General features: G+C 45.9%; 1 protein-coding gene across 1 annotated transcript in view; it reads right to left on the bottom strand.

Annotated features, from left to right (window-relative positions):
- Positions 1 to 24,986, bottom strand: part of PPP1R16B (protein phosphatase 1 regulatory subunit 16B) — a 101,413-nt gene that overhangs the window by 16,181 nt on the left and 60,246 nt on the right. The window contains exons 3-5 of the mRNA XM_074970221.1: positions 9,286 to 9,356; positions 6,718 to 6,863; positions 2,355 to 2,458 (exon numbers count right to left, since the gene is read on the bottom strand). Coding sequence (XP_074826322.1) covers positions 2,355 to 2,458; positions 6,718 to 6,863; positions 9,286 to 9,356 — 321 coding nt within the window. The remainder of the gene's footprint in view (positions 1 to 2,354; positions 2,459 to 6,717; positions 6,864 to 9,285; positions 9,357 to 24,986) is intronic.

Below are 24,986 nucleotides of genomic sequence, written 5' to 3' on the forward strand. Positions count from 1 at the left end.
TTACCTGAAGACTGTTATAATGTTTCCCCTCAGTCTTTTCTCCAGACTGAACAAATCTAATTTTTTCGATCTTTCCTCGTAGGTCACATTTTCTAGACCTTTAATAATTTTTGTTGCTCTCCTCTGGACTTTCTCCAGTTTCTCCACATCTTTCCCGAAGTGTGGTGCCCAGAACAAGGCACAGTACTTCAGTTCAGGCCTTATCAGTGCTGAGTAGAGTGGAAGAATTAATTTTCATGTGTTGCTTACAAGTCTCCTGCTAATACATCCTAGAATGATGTTTGCTTTTATTTGCAACAGTATTACACTGTTGACTGATATTTAGTTTGTGATCCATTTATAATCCCCCTAGATTCTCTTCTTAAGTACTCCTTCCTAGGCAGTCATGTCCCATTTTGTATTTGTGCAAGTGATTATTTCTTCCTAAGAGTAGTACTTTGCATTTGTCCTTAATGAATTTCATCCTCATTATTTCAGACCATTTCTCCAATTTGTCAAGATCATTTTGAATTCTCATCCTGTCCTCCAAAGCTTGCAATCACGGCCAGCTTAGTATCATGCACAAGCTTTATAATTGTACTCTCAATGCCAGACCCAGGACAGATCCCTGAGGGACCCCACTCAATACGTCCTTCCAGCATGACTGTGAACCACTGACAACTACTCTCTTGAGTACTGTTTTCCGACCAGTTGTGCACCCACCTGATAGTAGATTTGTCTAGGCTATATATCCCTAGTTTGCTTATGAGAAGGTCACGTGAGATAGAAACAGAAACCTCACTAAAGTCGAGCTATATCACATCTGCTGCTTCCCCCCATCCACAAGGTTTGTTACCCTGTCAAAGAAGGATATTAGGTTGGTTTGACATGCTTTGTTCTTGACAAATGCATGTTGACTGTTACTTATCACCTTGTTATCTTCTAGGTGCTTACAAATTGACTGTTTGATTATTTGTTCCATTATCTTTCTGCGTTCTGAAATTCAGCTGGGCAGTCTATAATTCCCTAGGCTGTCCTTATTCCCCCTTTTATAGATAGGAAAATGGGGGAATACATAATCCGTACAGCATATACCCTTCTGACAGACAGCCGACAACCCCAGCCCAGTTCTGCTCCTATCAAACTCAGCAACCAGACTCCCACTGACTTCAATGGTAGCAACAGAGGGCTCTGTGTTTAAATGAGTAGGGAATACATGAACAGATGATGCTACCATCTGAGAACCAGCTTATGAAAACTGAAGGGGTAACAGCAGTGGCTCGAGCCAGGCATAGTGAGGACAGAATGCAAGTACTGTACTGAGAGATTCTATAGTGATGGGCGCCAAAACAGACCTTAGTAGATAGGCAGATGCCAAGCAAGTGTTCCTCACCCACAGCTTTAGCAACTAGGATGAGGCCAATCATGGTTACCTGGTAAGCTATGCTTAAGACACTTAATCCCTCTTGAATGCACCCCTCCGGTGACAGTGCACCCCACCTCTCGGGATGGAATCATGCAGCTTAGCATTCTTAGACTGCGTCACCGGGCTGCAGCCTCCATTTCCCGAAACCATGATCACGAGTCAGGCCCAGCTATATTTGGCACCTGTAAGTCCTTTTCCACCAGGAGTCTGTGACGAGTAGCTGATTAAAGTAACCCACAGACAGCTTCTTCAAAAGAAAGCATTATTTATTCACCCAAAGGTACAGCGCAAAGGGATAAAACAAAACAAAAGGCCTGTGCGCCTGGGTCTTGTCTAAACATTGTTCTCTCCTTGCAAGGTGTGAGTAAGTTCCACTCAATCCAAGCCTGACCCTGGCCTGGGAGAGACAGGCAGTCCCTGTAGTCTTCTCTCTGTCAGAGAGCCCTCTAGCCACTGCTACTTGTTCATCTTTCTTCTTCTCTAGGCTGGGGTCTTTAATGGTTTAGTGCCCCTCTGAGCCTAAGCTCTGGCTGGGGAAAGGTAAACTAGCTAGCCTGTCCAGAGCGAAGAGCTAAACTCAGATCCAGGTTCAGATTTTAAACTCCCCCAAAGCAGCTCTCTCTCTCTCTCTCTCTCTCAAAATCTAAGGTTGTCTTTTCAGATGAGTCCCTTCACAGCATGGGCTCTGCGATAATGATCCCCATTAAGGGGGGCTGTATGGATCAGAGGATTGGTAGCTGGATAGAGTCCTTTACCGTGGGTTACTATTCAGGACTTTATAGATTAGGCCCATGAAAGTCTGGCTTCCAACAGCTGCCAAGAAGAAATGCAGTGCAGTGACTTCTACTTTCCTCAATAGGAGTACCAAGTGCCGAAGAACACAAAAACATGATTCAATACTTTATTAACCCACTTCCAATGTATTTTGAGTATTCCCACTCTTCCTTACCCTGGTATGCCATGCAGGTCTCAATGACATCGAGGGTCTGCTCATCTTCACAGAGATCATATGGCATATTTCCATCTGCATTTACTGCCAGCAAGTCTGCCCCACTGCAAAGAGAAAGTCCATCATGAGGAAGAGGCACCAATATATATAGAAGGGAAGGGAAGCTCAGATGCTGCCCTATAACAGACAATATCCAACAGGTCATGGCAGCTGGGATGAGTCCTCTGAAGACCAAGCTGAGGTTTTAATAGTAATGTCTCATATTTGGTGCCCAAATACCTCCAGGATTGGACAGACACAAAGACATACAAGGCGGTGTCCAATGGACCTATGAAAGATTGACATGGGGAGGTACCTGTCCTGGAGTAGATGTATTCATAGCACACTGAGCCTCCTCTACGGGATTTGGGGCTAGTGGATCTGGGCTGTGCATGTCCCCAGCAGCCTCTCCTGCGCTTTTAGGAAGGAACAGGCCAACGACCCATCGGTGCCAGAAGCAACATCTCACAATGAGCCACTGGCACATCATTCTGGAACACCGCACCAAGCCATTAACAAATCCTTAGTCAGTGGACACTTGGCTGGCTGGTCCTCACTGAAAAGTTCTGAGTGCCAAGAGGGTTGTTGGGAATGTAGGTGTGGACTAAACTAGTAAATTCCTCTCTGGGCAGATTTTTGTCTCTTGTCCATTACAGGGTTTCTTGCATCTTCCTCTGAATCTTATAGTGGTTGCTGTCGGAGGCTGAATACCCAAGGAAATGGAATACTATTCTGATCTAACAGGGTAATCCCTGTCGGTGTTCAACCTCTATGAAGTCTGGTTGTGTATTTTATATTATAACATAGCTAAAGCTTGATCTGTGATAGTTACAGCCTTTAAAGGAAGGCAGACAGCATCCACCAGCATTTTTATTCTTGTTCATTTTTCTTTCACATCAGCAGAGCAAATTACAATATAATTTACACTTGCAATGTATTAGAGTTAATTTAAGCAACTAACAAAGCATAGGACTTGACATCCTTTGGAAGCTGCTACCTTTGGTGGTCTCTGCGTTCTCTGTTCAGACACCAAAGCCTTGTGACGCAGTGTCGAAGCAAACCCTTTGATCTGAGACACCTGTTGCAGAAGCTTTCTTTGATCACAAAAACCCCACACTATGCCAACTGCAGAAAACCTGTCATCCCTCATCCTTAGAAAGATACAATTGACAACTCATCTTCTGAACATGGACCATGGTGCAGTGTTACTACAGTATTGGTTTGCCAGTGTCTGAGTCAACAGAGGGCACCCTGCACCCCCCCGAATGGGATGGACCAGAACAGATGCTCCCAGCTCCCCAGTCCGACCATGCTTGCTTGTTATCCCTCATGCTACATCCTTTCACAAGAAAGGATGTTGCAGGTCTCAGCCGGAGTGCAATATGCATTCCTACGTTTCATTTATTTCTGCACTCCATTTTTAACCTCCCTCCCCAAAACTTTCAGGTTCCCACCAATTTTATCCCTGGGCTTGTCCAAACCTTGAGGCTACATATATAGCTGCCCCAAACATTAGAGCTATGCCTGGCTGAATTCCATTTTAATTTTTTAATTATTTCAACAGATAATAGTTTTTTTAAGATTTTTTTTCTATTTTTATCGATTTACATTTTCACAGTTGCGGAAAATTGTGGGGGTCAGACAACAATTATTTAATGAAGCAGATGCTAAGATTCATAAAGTGACAGCTTTATAACTATTAAAACACATATTGTCAACAGCACATGTCAAAATACACAGAGTAAATATCCTTAAATCAAACTTTAATAACTTCTCAAGCAGCGTTTTCTCACTTTGCCTATCTATAAATTTCAGTTATTACTGATGGAAACATCTTTTAGTCAATGTGTGTGTATGGTGAAACTGACATTTACCAATAAAAATCTAATCTTTCCAAGCCTAATTATAGGCTAAGGAAACTGCAGGAAGCTCCCAGCAATGGACGGGTTTGTTCAAGGTCATGAAGCATTGCTTCATTATCTTCCTTATAGACAGAGTCCTCTGCCCAAGAAAGGGGCCAAAATTTGAACCCAAGTCTCCCACCTGGCAGTGCAGTAGTCTAGGACAACGGGGCCCCCTGGCTAAAACCCAGAGCCTGATCCCCGACGTCCCCTGAGGGGCTGAAGCCAGGAACGCCAAGCCCTGGTGTTCCCTGGGGGGCAGAAGCCCTGAGCCCATGGGCGGAGTTGGGGACATGGAGGGCATCGCCCCCCCCCAACTGCAGCGCAAGAGCATGGCAGTCCCGGGGGCAGCTCCACACTTCCCCCCCGCAATCTCCTCTCCCTTCTCCCTGGCCAGGTCGGAGGTGGGAAACTGGAGCCGGGCAGTGCGGGGCAGCTGCTGTTGTGGCTGGTGCCATGGAGCAGGCAGCGGCAGGGTTCCCTCATCTTCTGCTGGTGCCTGGGTTGAAGCTGCTCCTCAGCTCCCAGCCCCCTTTGCTCCCGCAGCAGCGCAGAGGTAGCCAGTAAGAGCCGCCCAGGTGGGGAGACATGGCTCCGTGACTGGCAGACCCCTGCGGGAACAGGGACCACAGGGGAGCTCTCTCAGCACACAGCCCCTAATAACTCTCTCCCTACACCCTGAGGCTACGCCCTCCCTGCACCCGGAGCTACCCCCTGCCCGCACACAGCCCCAGCTACTCCTCTCCCTGCAGCCTGAGCTACCCTGCCCCCCGTCTGCACACAGCCCCTAGTTACTCCCCTCCCTGCACGCTGAGCTACCCACCTGACTGCACATAGCCCCTAGTTTACCCCCGCCTGCACCCTGAGCTACCCCCTTGCCTGCACACAGCCCCTAGCTACCCGCCTCCCTGCACCCTCAGCTACCCCCTGCCTGCAAACACACCCCTCCCTGCACCCACAGCCACCCCGTGTGCACACAGCCCCAGGTACCCCCTCTCTGCACCTGATCTACCCCCCTTCCCACACACAGCCCCTAGCTACCCCCTCCCTGCATCCTGAGCTATCCCCATGCCTGCACACAGTCCATAGCTAACCCTTCCCTGCACCCTGAGCTGTTTTCAAACTTTTTGAGCTAAGCCGCCCACCTTTGAGTTATAATTTTTGGTTGTCCCCCCCCCCCCCCCCAACCCAGACAGGCTGGGTGGCCTGCTGAGGTGACTCAGGGGGTGGAGGGGTCACTCCCTCCCTGGACCCCACCATGTGGAGGTGGGTCGAGTCTCACTGGCCCTGGGCCCCCCAAAATAGAAGTTAAACTATGCCTATGACCGAGGCCCCTGCCCTAAGGCCATCCCCACCCCTGCTGGGCCCTGGAGTTTTTATAGTATGTCAAGGGGGGGCCTCAGAAAGAAAAAGGTTGAGAACCCCTGGTCTCGGGCGTAGAGAAAGGGGAGACAGACACAGCTTGTGAAGGGCAGCATGTTAGCATACAGGGCTTCTTCTCAGCCTGCCCAACCGCCATCCGAGGCGAGAGACAGCTTTCAATACAGAAAGTGCAAGGTATTCATGCTACAGACAGCACCTGGGGACACAACTGTATGGTTATTGACACCTCCTCATTAGCCTCCCTTCAGATAAGTACAATTTAGCATGATTACCCCTAAGCTGTAGTATGCTACGCACTAACCCTGGGCCTCCTGCTCACCCAAGTGCAGAGAGCACGAGGGGTTAAACATTAGGGCCCTCGCCCAAGTGCTCGAGGCAGGGGTGGGTGGGAGGCCCATTGGGTGGGAGGCCCAGTGTTAGTGCCCTGTGTGATGCAGCTTGGCTCTCTATATCTCTTGTGCTACGTGAACACCTTGTACTTCCTCTGTCAGTGTTTCTAGCCTTGGCTGAAGGACTGGCATGGTGCGTAGGGCATTGTGGGGACCCTATGCACAGAGATGAGTTTCACCCTTTGTCGTTTGTTTTTTCTGGCTATTCCTCTTACTGCTCCTTTGCTCCTGGTCCACCTACTGTGAGCAGAAGCCTGGAAGCATAGAGGAAAGGTGAACTACACACATCCAGCCAACAGACAACAAGCCACATGTGACAGATTGAAATCCAAATCCAGAGGCTTTGGCCAGACAGGCGCCTGCCCCCTTCAAAGCAAACTGATCCAGGTCACCCTCTGTTTTACTGTTTTCTCCTTGGTTTTTCCTGTTCTTTCCCTACTCTTCCAACCCAGGCATCATTTCCTATCAACGTGCAGCCTTGACCTGGCCAACAAGCACCTTCAGCCTGATCCTACAAGGTACCAAGTGATCTCAATTCCTACCAACAGTAGTGGAAATTGTGAGCACTCAGTAGCTCAGAGAGAAGCAATCAGCACCTCATGGATTCAGGCCCACCGAGAGATACACAAAAAGGAAGCAGGGGCCACCTACTGCTGAATTAGGATCTTCACCAGGTTGATGTGACCACAGGTAGCTGCTGCATGCAGCGGAGTCCACAGCTCATTGTCCTTTGCATTGACATTAGCCCCGTGGTTGAGGAGAAGCTTGACTATCTCTTCGAAGTTGTCTATGCAGCACTGGTGAGGGACAGAAACAGAGGAGATAATTTTTACATGTAAGTGATCACAATACCACAAGCTGCATCCTCCATAAGAAACAATTGCTAATGGCACAGTAACTACACGTGGCACAATATTTCAATCGGGATTCAAATAATGCCAGTAATGCCATGGTTCTTGTCTTAACCCCAAACTGTGCCCTGACAGTGACTGTCAAGTATCAGAGGGGTAGCCGTGTTAGTCTAGATCTGTAAAAGCGGCAAAGAGTCCTGTGGCACCTTATAGACTAACAAACGTATTGGAGCATAAGCTTTCATGGGTGAATACCCACTTCATGCTCCAATATGTCTGTTAGTCCATAACGTGCCACAGGACTCTTTGCCGCTCTAACAATGACTGATCCTTTCATGGGCTTGGTGGAGTTTTCCTGGCATGACTTCAGTTGCTGGCAGTGAAAGTAATGAAACCACCAGTGTCACAAGCAGAAAACATTCCCCTTTGTCTGAAGAACAATGACCCGGTGGAGAAATAGCTTTTCTTAAAGCAAACATCCCTCCAGCACCAAAGTCATTAGTAGACAAACCCCCGTTCCAGCCATAGAGTCAATGAGAGCATTTACAACATGGACTGGGAAAGGCCGAGCTCAGCTGCCCTACTGCTGTTCACTGCCCCCCTCTCAGCAGCAAGCAGGAGGCTGCCTGCTGACACTTCTAGTCACTGCAACCCCTGTGAGCCCAGGAGCAGTTTGATTCTTCTTGTGTTTCTGCGCTAGAGACCAGGACTTACTAGCTGGGGAGGGAATTAAAATCGGTTTGATTTAACAAATTGCAGTTTAGTTCAGCCTAGTCCCCTGTGTGGACGCTTGGAAAATTACTCTAATTGCCTGAGACCCAGTTGTGCCAGCTGGCAGAGGGCACAGGTGTGCTGCATAAGGGCTGTCGGGATACCCCAGGTCTGGGGTCTATATACTGGTATGCCAAAGACAGTCGTGTAAGGTCTCTAAAGAAAGCCTGTGTCATGCTGGTCAGCACAATCATCGTGAGCGGTATGTATAGAAAACATGGGAATTTACATATGTATACTAAAAATTGTGTTCCCTAGGTGTGAGAGATAGGCAGTCACTAAAAGGTGATCCACATACTTCTGTCGGGCCAGGGGGAAGAGACGCTTCTCCCTCTGGCTGGTCATGTGCAAACTGAGTATTGTCTGGTTCACAATATACACCCATTGACAGTCTGAGCAGAATGCTAATCAATAGGTTGTGGGGGTTACAGAAAAAAACAAAGGCAGCAGGGGTTATCACATTTAAGATTAAAGACAACAAACTTTTGGAAGTATATCTGGGGCATAGATGAACTCCAAGTTTTCCTTCACTGGGGAAGGCAAAGCTGCTGGTGGGCTTGACCTCGTGAAAAAAAGGGTCACAGCCATCCGGTTGAAAAACACGGTGAGAAGGACTTTGGGGTAAGTGGTACCTTATTAGACAAGAGGGCATCTTATTAGTTGACTTCAGACTTGAGAAAGCGTGGTAGGATTTTGTTTAACATGTAACTCTGTGTTTGAATTTAGCCCTGTGTACCCAATATTTCTGTTTGCTACTGCACGAATCTTAACTCTTTGTTCCATAAACTTTTATTTGTTTTCTCTATAAAAAAGTGCTGTGTGCTAAGCGGATCGGTGACTACGGTGAACTCATAAGCTGTGCTGTACTGTTCCTTTTAGGGACAGCGAGCCTGGTGATTCTGTGATTGTCTGGTGGGTAAGTGTCTGGACATGCCAGGGGATGCTCCAGGGCGTCTGTTGCTTACCTGCAGAGGGACAGCAGAGCCCATGTGGGCTAAGAGGGGAATGCTTGTGCTGCTTGGGGCCGAGGCTGTCAGGGAGCTGACCCAGGCAAGTATAGACAAGGACAAGGTGCTTCACAATGCTGGGTACCTTTGAGGAGCATCACAGTGCCTTAAATCAATGTATGAGTCTCCACACAAGAAGGCTGCAGCAATTTACCTAAACAACTAGTGCACTGATTGAACCAAACCCATTTCAAAACCAGGGAGTAGCTCAGCCTTGTGGGAGAGTCAAGTCAGCTTGCCTTTAAGAGCTGACAGCCTAGCCTCATGGGGAGCTGCAGAGGTGCTGCTTTTTGTATCTGGGCCTCAAGTCCCAAGTTTTGCGTGAGCTCCTCCCTAAAGGAAGTTTGGGGGGTAGGGAGAGGGGCTCTGAGCTCAGCTTAGCCCCAGAGGACAGGATGCTGCAACATGTGAAGACTTCAGGTGTTTTATGGGAAAACAAGCTAAATACACGTGGGAAGGGAACCCTCCCTTGTCTCTGTGAGGTGCACTCACAGATGGCCTTGCACAGACACACTGGTGTGCCCGCACCATGGAAGATGAACACATGGTAACAAGCAGCCTAGGATGGGGAGGGTAGCTCAAGGCCTCACCTGATGCAGGGCAGTGAGTCCATCTTCATTGCACAGGTCCGGGCTGATATTGTTCTTCAGCAAGTAACACACTGTAAGCGAGAACAACAGGAAGAAAGGAACTTCAGTTTACCAATTCTGGATACATTGTTCACCCTCAGCTCTAACCGACTCCTGGCCACAAAGAAACATGATTGTAGATTGAGACAAAGCCATGGCCACCTACCCATTCCAGGTTGTCACTATGCTGTGCTCTGGCAACTGGGAACATCGTGGCAACAGTGGGGCTAGAACTCTGGTCCACGGGCTGCAAAAGCACATGCCCCTGGCACTTGAGCTAAAGGAGAGTTAATACAGCACATATAACATTGTGCTGCCTGATTCTAGCCAGTAGAGGGCACTCGTACACAGAGAGTTTTTCACTAATTTTACTCTAAATGGAAGCTTTACCATAGAGTAGAACCTCAGTTTTATGAACACCAACCATATGAACCACCAACTATATGGATAATTTTTCCAGACAAAAATGAAATAAAATAATCACATAACAAAACTGATGTCAACGTCAACCCTTCACATGTTGATGCCTTCATTGCCTTGGAAATCTCTTTGCAGCAGTTTTAAGGACAAGACCATGATGCAGAGCACCAAACTGCGACTTATGCCCCAGACCCACTGTAATTTTCCGATGTTCAGTTTTATGAATTCCTTGATCCAAACTGGTTCATAAAATAGGAGTTCTCTTGTACCTGGGATTGTAAACTGCACAGGTCTGCTTCAGAACAGTTTGGAACTTGCATTCTATTTCACTGCACCATACCTGAGTGCAGGTTTCACTGTGCACTAGGGCCGATTTTTTCCAAAAGACCATTTTTGCTCCCATCTTGATGCAAAAGAGCCTAACTTCCAGACAGTGTGAGCACCCACGCTCTGAAATTCAGGCCTCTGTCAGGAGTCACGGATTTGGGATACAAGAGCTGAGGCACCCAAAATCAATCATCGCTTTGGGAAGTCCTAGCAGGTCTGCAAGATGGAGGTATAGCTTTTGGTACTTCACACAGGTCCGTGTATGCCGGAAGGACATCACAGGATTTTAAGAGGACTACTGATGAGTTTGTTAAAATCCCACCTCTTTCTACAAGTATTGTCAGTTTTTTAAGCAAGGTTCCTTTTGCTAAAGGAAAGCTTCCAAAAATATTTGTAAACCATCTAACCAGGGCAAATTTGCAAAAGGAGAAAAATTTAGGAACTGACCTCACACATGGTAACAGCAGTGGCCACAAAATAAGTACAGAAGAGTCTCATCAAATATCAGCTGATGGCCAGTATGGGGAACATTTCAAGTCATTTACACGGAAGTTGTGATGTCCTACGCTTGTTTGCTGTGGTTTAGTTTTTTAGCTTCTGTAGCCTTATGCTCTTCCCAGCCACATGTCACTGAGCTAGCAGGTTCATAATAACTTCCTCCCTAGGGGCAGAGATGCACCGGCTACTTGTATCCCATCATGTTCCTTGGCAGGGGACGTGATCATTAAGGGAAACCAGAGCTGTAAAATACAGAACACTCATGAGGCTAACAGGGCAATAACAATCTTTGACCCTGCGGAGAGGAGAGATTGCAACACTGGCTATTCCCAGAGCAACAGTACAAGCGGGAAGGTGCCCAGTTTGGACTAGTCACTTTCCTCCCTGCAACCCCTTTATCAAAACGGGAGAGATTAGGGAAATAACCCTGCAATGTACACACACGAGCAACAGGACCTCTGTGCTCTGCTCAGAGAGCAGCAATGCTTAACACTTCTGTTCAGAGCACTATGCAGACCTTGTTTAGGGCTATGCCTACACTATGCACCTTTTAGCGACACAGCTGTGCCGATACAGCTGTGCCACTAAAAGGGGCAGTGTAGCCATTCTTTGTCGGCAGGAGAGAGCTCTCCTGCGGACAAAAAACATCCACCCCCAATGAGCGGCAGTAGCTTTGTTGACAGGAGAGCTCTCCCGCTGACAAAGCGCTGTTCACACTGGCGCTTTTCGTCGGTAAAACTTTTATCGTTCGGTGGAGTGTTTTTTTCACATCCCTGAACAACAAACGTTTTACCGACAAAAGTCCAGTGTAGACAACAGCTAGTTCTCATAACTGCGCAGAGAGGCAGGGAATGCCAGGAGGTTCTTATCCTCATTTTAGAAAATATGCATGAAGGGTTCAGACCCCTACTAAAGCCCTCCAGTCTGAGAAGAGGATCACAACATAGTCAAAGTTTGTAGTATAGACAGGACCGTAGGCATGTTCTCTGACCTGCTACAACCTCGGCCATGGCCAAGGCCTTAGTCCAGTTATGTGACCCAGTTAGGTTTTCTCTACACTACAAATCTGAACCAAGGGATAATCAGGAACCTCAACCTGGCTGCTTTTGCGGTCTAGTATTTTTGCAGGGCCTTTCATCTCTCCAGGTCAGTTTCCCCATCAGTACCCACATCTCTCCAACTTCAGCCCTTTCTGTCCTCAGGAGTTTTGTAGTCAGGCACTTCAATGCTTTGCCCAGAGACACAGAAGAAGATGGCATCAGGAGACTAGAACGCCAGAGTTCATTCTCATTCCTGTGCATTAGGCACTAGGCCACCCTCTCTTCCAACACAAATTATCATGATGTAACTGATCCAGCGTGACAACCTGGTGTTGAGATATGGCCTAAAGCTTTGCAGATTCCTCTTTATATTTAAACTCAATGTGATATTTTCTTAGTGTGCCAGTTTGCTACTGACACAGTCTGCCCTCAAGTCACCCAAGCAGGTCTCACTGGGATGAAGGGAGATATAATCAGGTATTCAAGCCAGACTCCTGGGTTCTGTTCTATTCCCGATTTTGCCACTCACTGATATTGGCTAAATCACTTAACTCTTCTGAGCCTCAGTTTCCCCATCAGAAATGGGAACAATGTTCCTTTTGGACCTCACAGAGGTGTTGGAGGATTCACTAATATCTGCAAAGCGCTTTGGAGGTCCTGATGCTGTTGAGAGCTTGATGTCGGGAGCTGCACAGAGAAAGCTGTGTGCAGCATACACGTTTTCTTGGCCCTATACAAAGCAGGAACCATGTTATATACTCTCGAGCACCACCAACTAGCACCTTATCTATTAATTATTGAGAGAGAGAAACAGAGCACTCCTGTCATATATTTATTCCTGGGAATTAAACACACACCACACAACACCAGGTTTAATGGCCAGTCTAGGCAGCTCACACTTTATGCTCAGCACACGGACACCCCACAGTACTCACACACTTCCCAGTTCTGAAACCGTCTGCACCCCCTGCCAATACATCTGATTTAATGACTATGCTTCTCCTATTACTGGCTAACCCCATCTTCCTGCTCTGCTAATAGGATTTGACTGATAGCCCTGTCACTCACCGGTGGATCTGTTTTTTTGTTATTTACTTTGGATGCGATGCCATTAGGAGGCTTAATTCAATCTGGCTCATTTCAGAGCCATTGTGTACTAATGTCATGTGGCTCTATAATCATGTTTTCCCTGCTTACAATGATTTGGACAAGTAAATGCTGGCAGATTAACCTTACAAGTGCTGTCCGTCCATGCGGGAGGAGCTGGGGCACTGATCTCAGGTCCGTCAGCATCAGTGGAACACCAGGGTATATGCTGAAGAGTCCATATATTCTCTGCTACCAAAGTTCATAAGGCACTGAAAGGGTTCATAAGGCACTGAAAGGGTTAAGGATGGTTAGCAAAGGACTGACACGAAGCTCATGTGCAGCCACGTGAGTTGACCCTTACTACAAGACGTATTATATTCTCCCCTTCCGCAGACTCAGCAAGGTATTATTCATGCTCATGAATGCAAGAGAGAGACTGCACTGGCTTGTGCATCACATTCCCACCAGGCCCAGCCCTGCCACTGCACCTTAGTCCTGACAGGAAATGCCTTGTGATGAACTTACTCATAGGCCGGGTGCGCCAAAACCAGGGCAGACCTGACACCCAAGGACTCCTGACTTGGCCCCCCAGCTCTGCCACAGACATCGTGTGCCCTCTGTATGGCTCAGCCTCCCCCACCACCCCCAGTCTGTAAAATGGGGACAGCAGTATTGACTTTCCTCACAGAAGGGGTAAAAGAGGTAGCTAGTGCTGCACAGTGCTTTGAAGATAGTGTGCTATGCAAATTCTGAGAGCTAAAGTATGTTGTGGCTGCCTAGAGCTTCATTTAATGTGTCAGGCAATGGGGCTGTTGTCATAACAGCACCGGGGCCATTCCATTCACTCAGCAACAGGGCCACTCTTCACCAGCATCCCTCAACCAGAAAGTTTCCGCACCTGGGGAAATACCCTTGGAAATACCCTTCCCCGCTATTTCAGTCCAGGGTTACTTTGGGCAGGGACAGCGGAAGTCTGGTCATGTGGTGGAGACCCTGGGCCTGGGTTCAATTCCCAGCTCAGCCCCGGACTAGATTTTCAGAAGTGCTCAGCGCCCAGAAGCTGCTACTGAACAATCTGAGCTTTTAAAGGCAGGCCTCTGTAGGGCCCGAATTTCCAAGGTGCTGGGCACCTGTCAGACTCAGTGGCTTTAACTAAAGTTATGTTACTCAGTCCCTTTGGAAAAATGAAACCAGCCCTTAATCTGCCATAGACTTTGCTGTGTGACATTGGCAAAGTCGCTTCCCCTCACTCTGCCTCAGTTTCCCATCTGCAAAATAGGGAGTATAAAGCACTGAGATTCTTGGCACATATATTAACTTTCAGCCAAGTGTCATGATTTTGCGCCTTAGCTGGCCGGGGGATAAGTGAGTCCTCCTGTGCAACATCCCCCTGACTCTGTTAGAGGATATTGAGGCTGGGAGCATCTTCAGGGCTTTATCCAGGACTTGGAGAATCTTCTGGGGACAAGACAGCCCAGAAAGAAGGAAGCAGGGAGTTAGGTAATGGTGAGCCCTGGCCTCCACCTCTGGAGTCTAGGTGCAAAAATTTACTTAGAGCATGATGAAAATGAGTTTGGTGATCTCTGCTTTGTTCTCAGGGATTGTCTGACTGGATTTCCAACCCCCACTCCATATCTAGGAGCTTTTCCATGGCTCTGTCAAGATATTTGTATGTCCCCCTCACCTTAGTATCTGGGCACGTCACAAATAATCAATATAGCTTCTCACTTTTGTGCGGTGTGGAAATAGCTCCATCCTAAAATGGGAAACTGAGGCACCACGAGAGAAGTGACTCGCTCAGTGTCCCACAGCAAGTCTATGGCAGAGTTTGGAACAGAATCCTGACTCCTAGGCCCCTGCTCCAGCACAGAGCCATCCCTCCTCTTTGGGCAAAGCAGGGCAAGCCCAGTCCCAGGGGTTCCACAACACTCAGCCACTGATCCCCAGAAGCCTAATCTGGAGGGGTGCCCTTGGGGAGTGAGTTCAGGCTCCATGGCCCTTTCATGGAGTGTGGTGTTCTCTGCCAGGAATGTCAAAGAGGGAACCCACTGTGACACAGACACCTGTCAATTAAGAACTAGGCTGAGAACACCCACCTCATTTCACACGGGCCATGGAACAGCGCTCAGGGCTTTCATTTACTCCCTGTTGGCTGCGTGCTCATTCACTGTTTGTTCCACCCATTGAAATCTTATCTTGCTTTTCTCTTTGGCACAAATCCCTCCATTATTTCCACCGTGTGCTGGGCCCGCGTCCTGCCTCTGCCCCTGTTACACCGGGAGCAAAGGAAGCAGGGTCATTACCCGCTGCGCTGCCTGCCTACAGAAGAACTGCAGAGCAGGTGGCAACACCAGGGATTTCTGCTTTGCTGTCAAGCACAGGGGTAACCTGAAAGAACTGCAAGAGGCACCATGCTGCCAGTTAATAGCGAACAGTGCTGGGGGGAGCCCAATTAAAGATGAACGGGAAAGCTTTAAGGCTGGGAATCTGAACCAGTAAATCCCAGCTGGGGGGCAAGGGAGTGGGAGTGATAGGTGTATGCCATGGGTCCTTCCTGGGGGTGCACTGTAAGAGGGAGCTGTGCAGATGGGCAGAGGGCAGGAGACCTGGGGCTTCCCCTACAAATAGCTCTGGCAGATCCCCTGAAATGTATGAGCCTCCTGGGCCAAAGCTATTGCCACTTCCATGTAGGGAGCGGGAGCAGGCCACACCTTCTGATGGAAGACTTAGGATGAATACAAATGTGTTGACTTTCCCATGGGAAAGAATGAGGCACTTAGAATATCTTGCAGGAAACCAGTATGCCTAACAATACCGAATAACATTTACTTGCTTAAAATGCTGTGGCATTAGCAATAGACCCACTTACCAGGGATGCATTCAGTCAGTTACACTCTAACTTTTGGAACACAGGATACTAGACTAGATGGACCACAGTACTGATCCAGTAAGGCAATTACTGTCTTTGACAGTGGTCAGCACCAGATGTTTCAGGGGAAGGTGCAAGAAACCCCACAGAGCATTAAACAAGATAAAATATATGTATACAACGTCACCTTCAGACTTTTAACAGAGCAAATGAGAAGTAAATAAGTGGACACCAACAGGTCAGGTTGAGTTCTGCATGAACAGCCTTTTAACACAACCCAGGACCAAACAAAACCTCTTAAGATGTTGCAATGGAAACTAACACTTTGAAACAGATCAGTATTTCCCTGCAGCGTTTGCAACCCAGATGTTGCAGCACTGTGCTTGAAGAAGAATCTCAAACTTTCCGTAGTGGGTACCACACCTTAAGGGAGAGAGAATGTCTCCTGGGCACTTCCTCTCTCATTTGCAATCCATCTGTCAACTACATCTGTTAACTTATATGGGAAAGTAAAGGATTTATTTACTGCTTTTAGTAAGATCTAACAATTGAAGACAAGCAGAAACAGCCAACACCAGCTGTGGACGACCAGCAAGTCTACCATGGACCACAGTTACTGGGTGGCTGTGCGAGTGGTCTGGGCCACTCTTTGCCCAGGGTTTCTCATAAGAACAGCCTTTGTATAGGTTCACTTACAATAAAAGTTTCAGCCTGCTGTTTGGAGCAAGGAACTAGGAGAACATTGTCCTCCACAGGGTAATTGGAAGGGCTACAGTGATGAGAGCCGTAAATCCGTGGATAAACAGAAACTGCTTTTACCATTTACTTAAAAATGAGCTTAGAGCACTCAGAACTGCTATGGGTGTTTTCAAGAGAGTTCAGCATCCAGCAAGCAGCTCCCATTTTCACACAATTAAGTCCTTAAGAGAGCTCAGTGCCCAATGTGCTGAGCTCTGTTACAAAATTTGGCCATAATTATCTGTAATTGATAGACCCATTGATATGCTGTAGGCACCAAGCAGAAAGATGGTGAGAAACAGGGACGCCCTTTCAAATGGAATACAGCAGTCACAATAGGAGCCAGGTGAGCAAATCGTTGTGAATAATTCATTATGAATTCTATTCACAGAATAATAATTCAAATGCATTTTCCATTATTCTGTCCACTCTAGCTATAATTAAACTTCTCATGCTCAGGAAGATTTGACATCAGTGCAGTTTCTGCATACATTTACTCATTCAAATCTACACTATATTAAATAAAAGCGCTCCCATGACAACTATGAAAATACATCTCTTAAAAATGAACAGATCCCAACAGCTACCCGCATCACACTAAAACTGGAAGCTACATAAACAAAGCACTTACTGAACAACATCAAACCTCCACTTGAGTCCCCCCAACCTCCTCCTGCCACATCCCAGCATGACCTATTTCCTCCCCAGACCATGGGAGTTGGGGGGAAAGAGATAATAAAGCAGCCTATACTCCAAGAACAGTAACCGCCGTAAAGAAGACACACCAAAATGTAAGAAGCTCACTCACTTGAAGAGGTATTGTCAAGACTGCACTGTAGTTCCTTAGGCCTGAGATGTTAAGATAGGTATTCCACACAAGAAAAGTTTTGCCAGTATAGCTGAACTAGCAAACCTTCTAGTGTAGACACAGCTTATACCAGCAAAAAGAATGCTTTTGCCTGTATAACTTGTACCGGTCCCCAGAGCTAAAATAAGATATACCAGAACCCTGAGAGAGACAAGGTGGGTGAGCTCAAAACCTGGACTATCCCACCAACAGAAGTTGGTGCAATAAAAGATATTACCTCACCCACCTTCTCTCCTGGAACCAACGTAACTCCAGTAACACTGCACACACAGACCAGCAAAAGCACTTGCGGCAATATCAATGCATCTACACTAAGGCTTTTGCCAGTGTAAAAAGTATATATAATAATAATAATCACACCTCAGACTGATGTTACCATCCTGGCAAAAGTTTCTGGTGTAGACCTGCCCACAGGCGACAATCCTGCAGACATATGCACTGGGTTAGCTTTAAGCACACAAGCTGTCCCATTTGAGCAAGGAGAACTAATTAATTATTATTTGTATTACTGGAGCACCTTGCAGCCCTAGTTATGGACAAGGATCCCATTGTGCTAGGTGCTGTACAAAGACAGAACAAGAAGACAGTTCCTACAATCAAAGTATAAGACAGGAGACAATAGATGGAAACAGACAGGAAAGAACAAGGAAATAATGAGACAATACTTGTCCATTGGAAGTTAAGTATATGAGTAAGGATTTGCAGAATTTGTTTTATTGTTAAAATGTAAGTTTTAAAAATCAGGTTTATCTTATGCCATTTGGACTTTATTCTTAGTTTGGATAGTGAAATTTAGACTACTCAGTTTCACTAGCTGGTTCTCAAGCTCTTGCAAAAAGCCCTGTATGTAGAATAGATGTATTTTTAAAGCTGGTTCCATTGAATAAAACCTGGCAACATTTCTATTCCTCTTAAATTATGAAATTTTACATGATCTAAAATTAGGGAACTGAACTAGTTGGTAGCTTCCACTTAGATTTCTAAATGGAGCTGGTCAGAAAATGTTTCTCCCTCCCAGTTAAAACTTAGTTTTTGGACAACAAACTCTAAAGATTTGAAGGAAGCTGGCGCTTTGCATAAAAAAATTAGTTTAGTCAAAGATTCAATTTTCTACTGGAAAAAAGTTGATGAAAGTTTTTTTGACCAGCACTATTTCTAATGTTCTAATTCAGTGGTTTTCAACCTTTTTTCATCTGCAGACCCCTACAAATTTTTGAATCAAGGTACAGACCCCTTTGGAAATCTTAGACATAGTCTGTGGACCTCCAGCAGTCCATGGACCACAGTCTGAAAACCACTGTTCTAATTAGCCAGAGTGTCTGGATTGCCATCTTCAGAACAAACTGATGCATTTCTCCCACTGCCTGCAACACACAACTAATTTCCCTTCCCCTACCCATTGATAATTCTGTAGCTATTGTGATGGGTTGGGTCACAGAGACCCGCTTGGCATTGCCACCTGATGTGTTGAGATTACCTCTGAGCCCGTTTTCCCTGGCAGCTTGGGACTTCGGTACCCTGTCTTGTTGAGCCAGACACACTAGCCTGCTGCAAACACAGACCCAGGTCTGAACCACGTCCCCCAAAAGCTGCAGGCTTAACTGAAAACAGCTTAAGAAGTGTTCCTGTCTCTAGCACCCAGATACCCAGTTCCCAATGGGATCCAAACCCCAAATAAATCCATTTTACTCTGTATAAAGCTTATACAGGGTGAACTCATAAATTGTTCGCCCTCTATAACACTGATAGACAGATATGCACAGATGTTTGCTCCCTCAGATATTAATTACTTGCTCTGGGTTAATTAATAAGTAAAAAATGATTTTATTAAATATAAAAAATAGGATTTAAGTGGTTCCAAGTAATAACAGACAGAACAAAGTAAATTACCAAGCAAAATAAAACAAAAACATGCAAGTCAAAGCCTAATACAGTAGGAAACTAAATGCAAGTAAATCTCACCCTCAGAGATGTTCCAATAAGCTTTTTTCACAGACTAGACTCCTTCCTAGTCTGGGTACAGCAATCACTCACACCCCCGTAGTTACTGTCCTTTGTTCCAGTTTCTTTCAGGCATCTCTCTGGGGTGGAGAGGCTATCTTTTGAGCCAGCTGAAGACCAAATGGAGGGGTTTCCAGGGCCTTTTATACTCTCTCTCTTGTAGGCAGAAACCCCTTTGTTCTCCTGTGCAAAATCACAGTAACAAGATGGAGTCTGTAGCCACCTGGGCAAGTCCCATGTCTATGAATGATTCAGCTTTTTGCAGGTCGATGCCATTGTTTACATGTTAGTTTGAACATTCCCAGGAAAGCTCAGATGTGGTTTGGCGTCTCCCAAAGTCCATTGCTAGTTAAGTACTCCCAATTACTTGAATAATCCCTTCATACTATGTTGACCAAATCTGCCTTATGTGCTTCCTACAGCAAACACTTTAAATACAAGCATAGAGCCAACGCTCATAACTTCAGATATAAAAATTATACATGCATACAAATAGGATGACTATATTCAGTAGATCATAACCTTTGCAAAGATATGTTACATGGCATATCTAGCATAAAACATATTCCAGTTATGTCATATTTACACTCATAAGCATATTTCTATAAAGCCTTATGGGGTGCAACGTGACAGGCTATGTAAAGCCTTTTGCAAGAGAAGGAAGAGACAGCTTTAAACAGTTGCTGTAAAATGTTGACTCCAACATTTATGGCCCAGTTTATCTGCTGAGATAGGAATTCAGTGACCTGCCAAAAGATTGATCACCCCCAGCCTTCTCAGGAAAGCTCAACGCCTACTGAGATCCCTCCCATCTAACTTAGTCACACTATTTCCCTGCTAATATACCTGACACACAATAAAGGAAGTCTGTGAAAGGATTCAGGCCTGCAGGGCCCCATATGTTACTCACTGTACCCACACAGAGAAGAAAATTTCACACCACTGAAATAAGCTAGAAGTTCTCAACCTTTCCAGACTACCGTGACCCTTTCAGGAGTCTAATTTGTCTTGCGTATCCCCAAGTTTCACCTCACTTAAAAACTACTTGCTTGCAAAATCAGACATCAAAATACAAAAGTGTCACTGCCCACTATCACTGAAAAATTGCTCATTTTTACCATAGCATTATAAAATAAATCAAGTGGAATAGAAATATTGTACATACATTTCAGTGTATAGTATATAGAGCAATATAAACAAGTAATTGTATGAAATTTTAGTTTGTACTGACTTCGCTAGTGCTTTTTATGCAGTCCGTTGTAAAACTAGCCTAAGGACGAGCCAAGAATGGGGCTCCATTGTCCTGGGTACTGTGCATTCAGTAGTAGATAGTCCCTGCCTCCAAGAGTTTACAATCTAAATGGGCAAGACTGACACAAGGCAGGGGGAAAGGAGTAGAACACGCACTGCACGCTGAGTGATCAATAACGACAGCGAACATTATGTTAGTTCCACAGTGTTTTGGGGAGAGGCTTAGTTAGAAGGGGGGATAAGCTAAATGGAAAGAAAAATGAAGAGAGAGGGGACATTGAAGGGAAAGAGGATGTTAGGGGCACGGCAGGGTTAGATGAAGGGACAGAGGGGCAGATGTGGAGTGAAGCAGAGATAAAGAGACTGAAGAAGGGGGAGGGAGAAGCTTGGAGCAAACAGCCAATCAGCACAAGGCAGAGGAAGTCCAGCCAAAACTGTAGGAAGCTCTGAAAGTCCAAAGATCCCTGCTGTGGCTGCTTCTGCATCTGTTCCCACCAGCCAGAGTCTCTGGCCGGTTCCTCTCTGCATTGTTGTCCAAGGCCACATAGAGAGAGAGGCACCTTCTCAGAATGGGAGAGTCTCCCCTGCATAGTTTTGTGTCTGGAGTGGTCCCAGCTGGCTCCCATTTTACCCAGTCCCTGCTCTGGCTACTTCTGCCTCTGCTCCTACCAGCACTAGCCCCAAAGAATCAGTTTCCCCAGACGGTAATCACTGCTGAACAAGGCTGTGTGCTCTGGGGTTTGGTCCATATGCAGGCTTTATGTGATTTTATTCTGCCACAAGCAGCTGATACTTGTTTGTTTAGTGACCAATGTGTAATGAGTCCAAGTCCTGCTCTTAGGGAGCAGGTCTCTGCGTTACAAACTATCTTGGTTCTCACACCAATTCTTCAAAATCATGGTGGCATCGGAGCACCTCCTAGAACACAATTAGGAAACCGAACAAGGAGACTAATGCCAATCACCAACATTCTCTCCTTTGTGGAGGAGAGGCCACTACTGCTTCCCAGACTGCACTTGCGCTGTGTCTGTAAGACTTCAGTCTCCAGAGGCTGTCAATTTCACATTTTTCACCAGCACTAAGTTTGCTGTTGGGGCCTGAAGGATTCTTCCACTGTCCGGCGCTTCAAGCCTTCCCCCTCCTTTGAGCTGGACACCACCCTTCTGGGGCAGATCAGGCTACAGCTATGCTGCAGCTGCAATTTGAGGAGACACACATGCGCTAGCTCTGCTTGAACTAGCGCAGTCAAAATAGCAGTGTGGCCACAGCAGAATCTAGCCGCCCTAGTACAGTCCTGCTTGACCTCCTGAGTACGTGGCTAGCCCGAGCTGCCGTGGCCACACTGCCTTTTTTAGTGCACTACTTGAGCTGGGAATTACACCTCTCAGCCTCAGAGGAGGAGCAGTTTGCAGGATCAGCCACCCCCATCTCAGTGAGCCGTGTTAAAGGGACAATCAACATGAAACCTAGTCAGTTTTTTAAAAAGTGAATTAAAAGGGTCAGATGCTGTATCTGCCAAACTCCCCTTGACGATTTGTAGCATTGTGATCACGTTTTTCTGTGTCTGGTTCCCTTTTTTGCTGTACGAAAGAACCACATGTCTGGGGAACTGCCTAGCCGACTATAGAGAGGAACGGTGAAACTGGACTACACACAAAGCACTATCAAAAGCACAAAGGAAAACGAAAGATACCGAGATTATTTTCACACAAATCTCCTGCTCAGTTCTTGTTACCTGTAACAACAGGCAAACAGGAGCATGATTTTTAAATCGATTGTGCCTCTTTAAGGGATGCATGTTGATTACAAACTTTGGACCCTAATGACGTCAGTAGGATTTCTGTGGGGAGAGGGCTGGGAAGAACAGATCTACCTAAAGTACTGCAAGAGTAGAAGTAGCCCCTGGAATTAAGGTTGCTATATAGTTTCCATGACAAGACTCTGTTTTAAGCCTGCTCATATAAAATATAAACTTGTTCTTATGGAACTGCAGGGTGAAGAACCTGAGTGACTGTTTCCAGGCTCACTTTAACAGATGCTTGGTTGGTGATGAAGCTATGAAAATGTGTGCAAATACATTCAAATGAAATGGTGGCAAACCCTTTGGAGTAGTACAATGGAGCCCACTTAAAAACCTGTTCAAGGAACACTTCCTATGCACTATACCAAAGCCTACCTAAACAGACATGTAGAAATGTTCATCTAAAAGTCTACACAAAACTTGTTAGAAAATCAATCTCTCAGAGCACTGAAATAACAATATAGCAGGAAACTGACTAGACAAAAACCAATCAGTTCACAGACATATCTTGGCATGAGGGAGGAAGGAAATAGTAGTGTCGGGACAGTTATAAAGTTTCAACTACCTTTTGAGTGCATGTTCTTCAGGGCAAGGCTTGCACCTTCTTTCATGTTAGTATAGCACCAAGCACATCGTGGATGTTATCAGAAACAACAGTGATGATCATGATGAGTGTTTGAGACTTGGGGAAGTGTAATGATACTCTCCCAAGCTCCATTCACAGCAGACCACGCATTTACCTATATCATGAAACAGTGAAAGTTGCCATTTTAAAATGGAACTAGGTTCCAGAGTTAACACTTCACTGAAATAAATGAGGGGCAGGCCAGCCATCTCAGAGCTGTTGTTTCAGGCATTCTGACTCGGGTAGTTATCACTGCACTGATGTGCACTTGGTTTAGGTTTTCTAAGATTCTCTACAATTGTAAGGTATAGATTTGGTTTTATAAGAAGATTCTGGTGTACAGGATGGCAGGGCTGAGGGGAAAGTACATGCTTGTGATGCTGCCACAAGGCAGCCCATGTTGACCCCTCATAGTGATCCAAACGACAGTAATAGTCACTTGAACTGGTAGCCAAAAGTGACTCCAACAGACATGAATTGTTCAACTTACGGAGGATTGTTAGAGGCTCTTATTCTTTGGGGTGCCCCTCTATTCTTGTCCCTCCCTCCCTCAATTCCTACCTAACAGAGGTTCCACCTGCTCTGAGCTATACAGTCACTCCCCTACCCCTAAGCTGCATCTGGTCAACAACTGGCTGCAGCGCTGTTGTTGTTCGGCTCAGACTGCCAATTCTTACCAACTATTTGCCCTCCATTTGGCTCCAGAGAAGCAGAAGGGGGATGGGGAGCTTTAAGAAGCCAGGTGATCAGACACATATTTGGGATGAATTCTTCAAGGTTCTCAGCACTCTTAACTCACAATGAAGTTGACGATACTTGTCCCCTCACATAAACAGGTCTTTAGAGCTATGTACTATGCCAAGATATGCTTTGTAACAGAGCCTCTGAAACTGTTAAGTGACACTGCAACGGCAGGGTTACTAGACCTGATAGAAAACTGTGACACTTAATAAACATGCAATATCATAATGCAGATGTGCCATGGAACACCCACCATGCACACAAAATTGCATCACACATGGGCTAATGCAATCCTGGGATGTATAAACATGGGAATTTGAGAGCACTCCCTGTAGGAGTAGAGAGGTTATTTTACCTATGTACTTGGTGCTGGTGTGACTGCTGCTGGAATATTATGTCCAGTGCTGGTGTCCACAGTTCAAGAAGGATGTTGATAACTTGGAGAAGGTTCAGAGAAGACCCCCGAGAACGATTAAAGGGTTAAAAAACATGCCTTGTAGCGATTGACTCATGGAGCTCAATCCATTTGGTTTAACAAAGAGAAGGTTGCGGGGTGACTTGAGTACAGTCTATAAGTTCCTACATGGGGAATAAATATTTGATAATGGGCTTTTCAATCTAGCAGGACAAGGTATAGCATGATCCAATGGCTGGAAGTTGAAACGAGACAGATTCAGACTGGAAAGAAGGCATACAATTTTTAACAGTGAGGATAACGGGAACAATTTATCCAGGATCATGGTGGATTCTCCATCGCTGACAATTTTTAAATCAAGATTGGACGTTTTTCTAAAAGCTCTGTTCTAGCAATATTTTGGGGAAGTTCTCTGGCCTGTGTTATACAAGAGGTCAGACTAGATGATCACAGTGGTCCTTATGACCTTGGAATCTGCAATGGGCTGCTGGGTGCACTCAAGTGGTAAAGAACAAGATCACCTGTTTAATGGGCTTGGTTTCTACTGTATCTGAGACACCAGAAGGAAACAAATCTGAAATAGGAAGTCTGTTGTAAGATGCGTTTGTGGTTCAACTTCCTTTTAAAAACAAACATTGACAGAAAGGAAACTTTCGTGTGAGGTTATAAAAGGCCTGAAGTTTATCTGAGAAATAGCAATGGATCTTCAGGAGCCATTCTATTTTCATGACACACAAGTATTCTGTAGATAATATTAAGTGATTCACAGGTTGGAATAAGCTTCCAGAATACCCTGAATTTCTGTAGCACCAGTCATTCAAGGATGTCAGGAAGCTCCATTCCCATTAGTGAAGTAACCTGCATTAAGCTAAAAATGGGTGTTGTTTCAGAGTGGGGAGCTGGAGCCCCAAGACAGAGGTGGGGGCCATGTTAAAGGCTTAGGGAAGAAAAGCAGGTAGCATTTGGTTGAGTCAGGATC

Source organism: Natator depressus, chromosome 13, assembly GCF_965152275.1.
Source record: "Natator depressus isolate rNatDep1 chromosome 13, rNatDep2.hap1, whole genome shotgun sequence".
Taxonomy (NCBI): Eukaryota; Metazoa; Chordata; order Testudines; family Cheloniidae; genus Natator; species Natator depressus.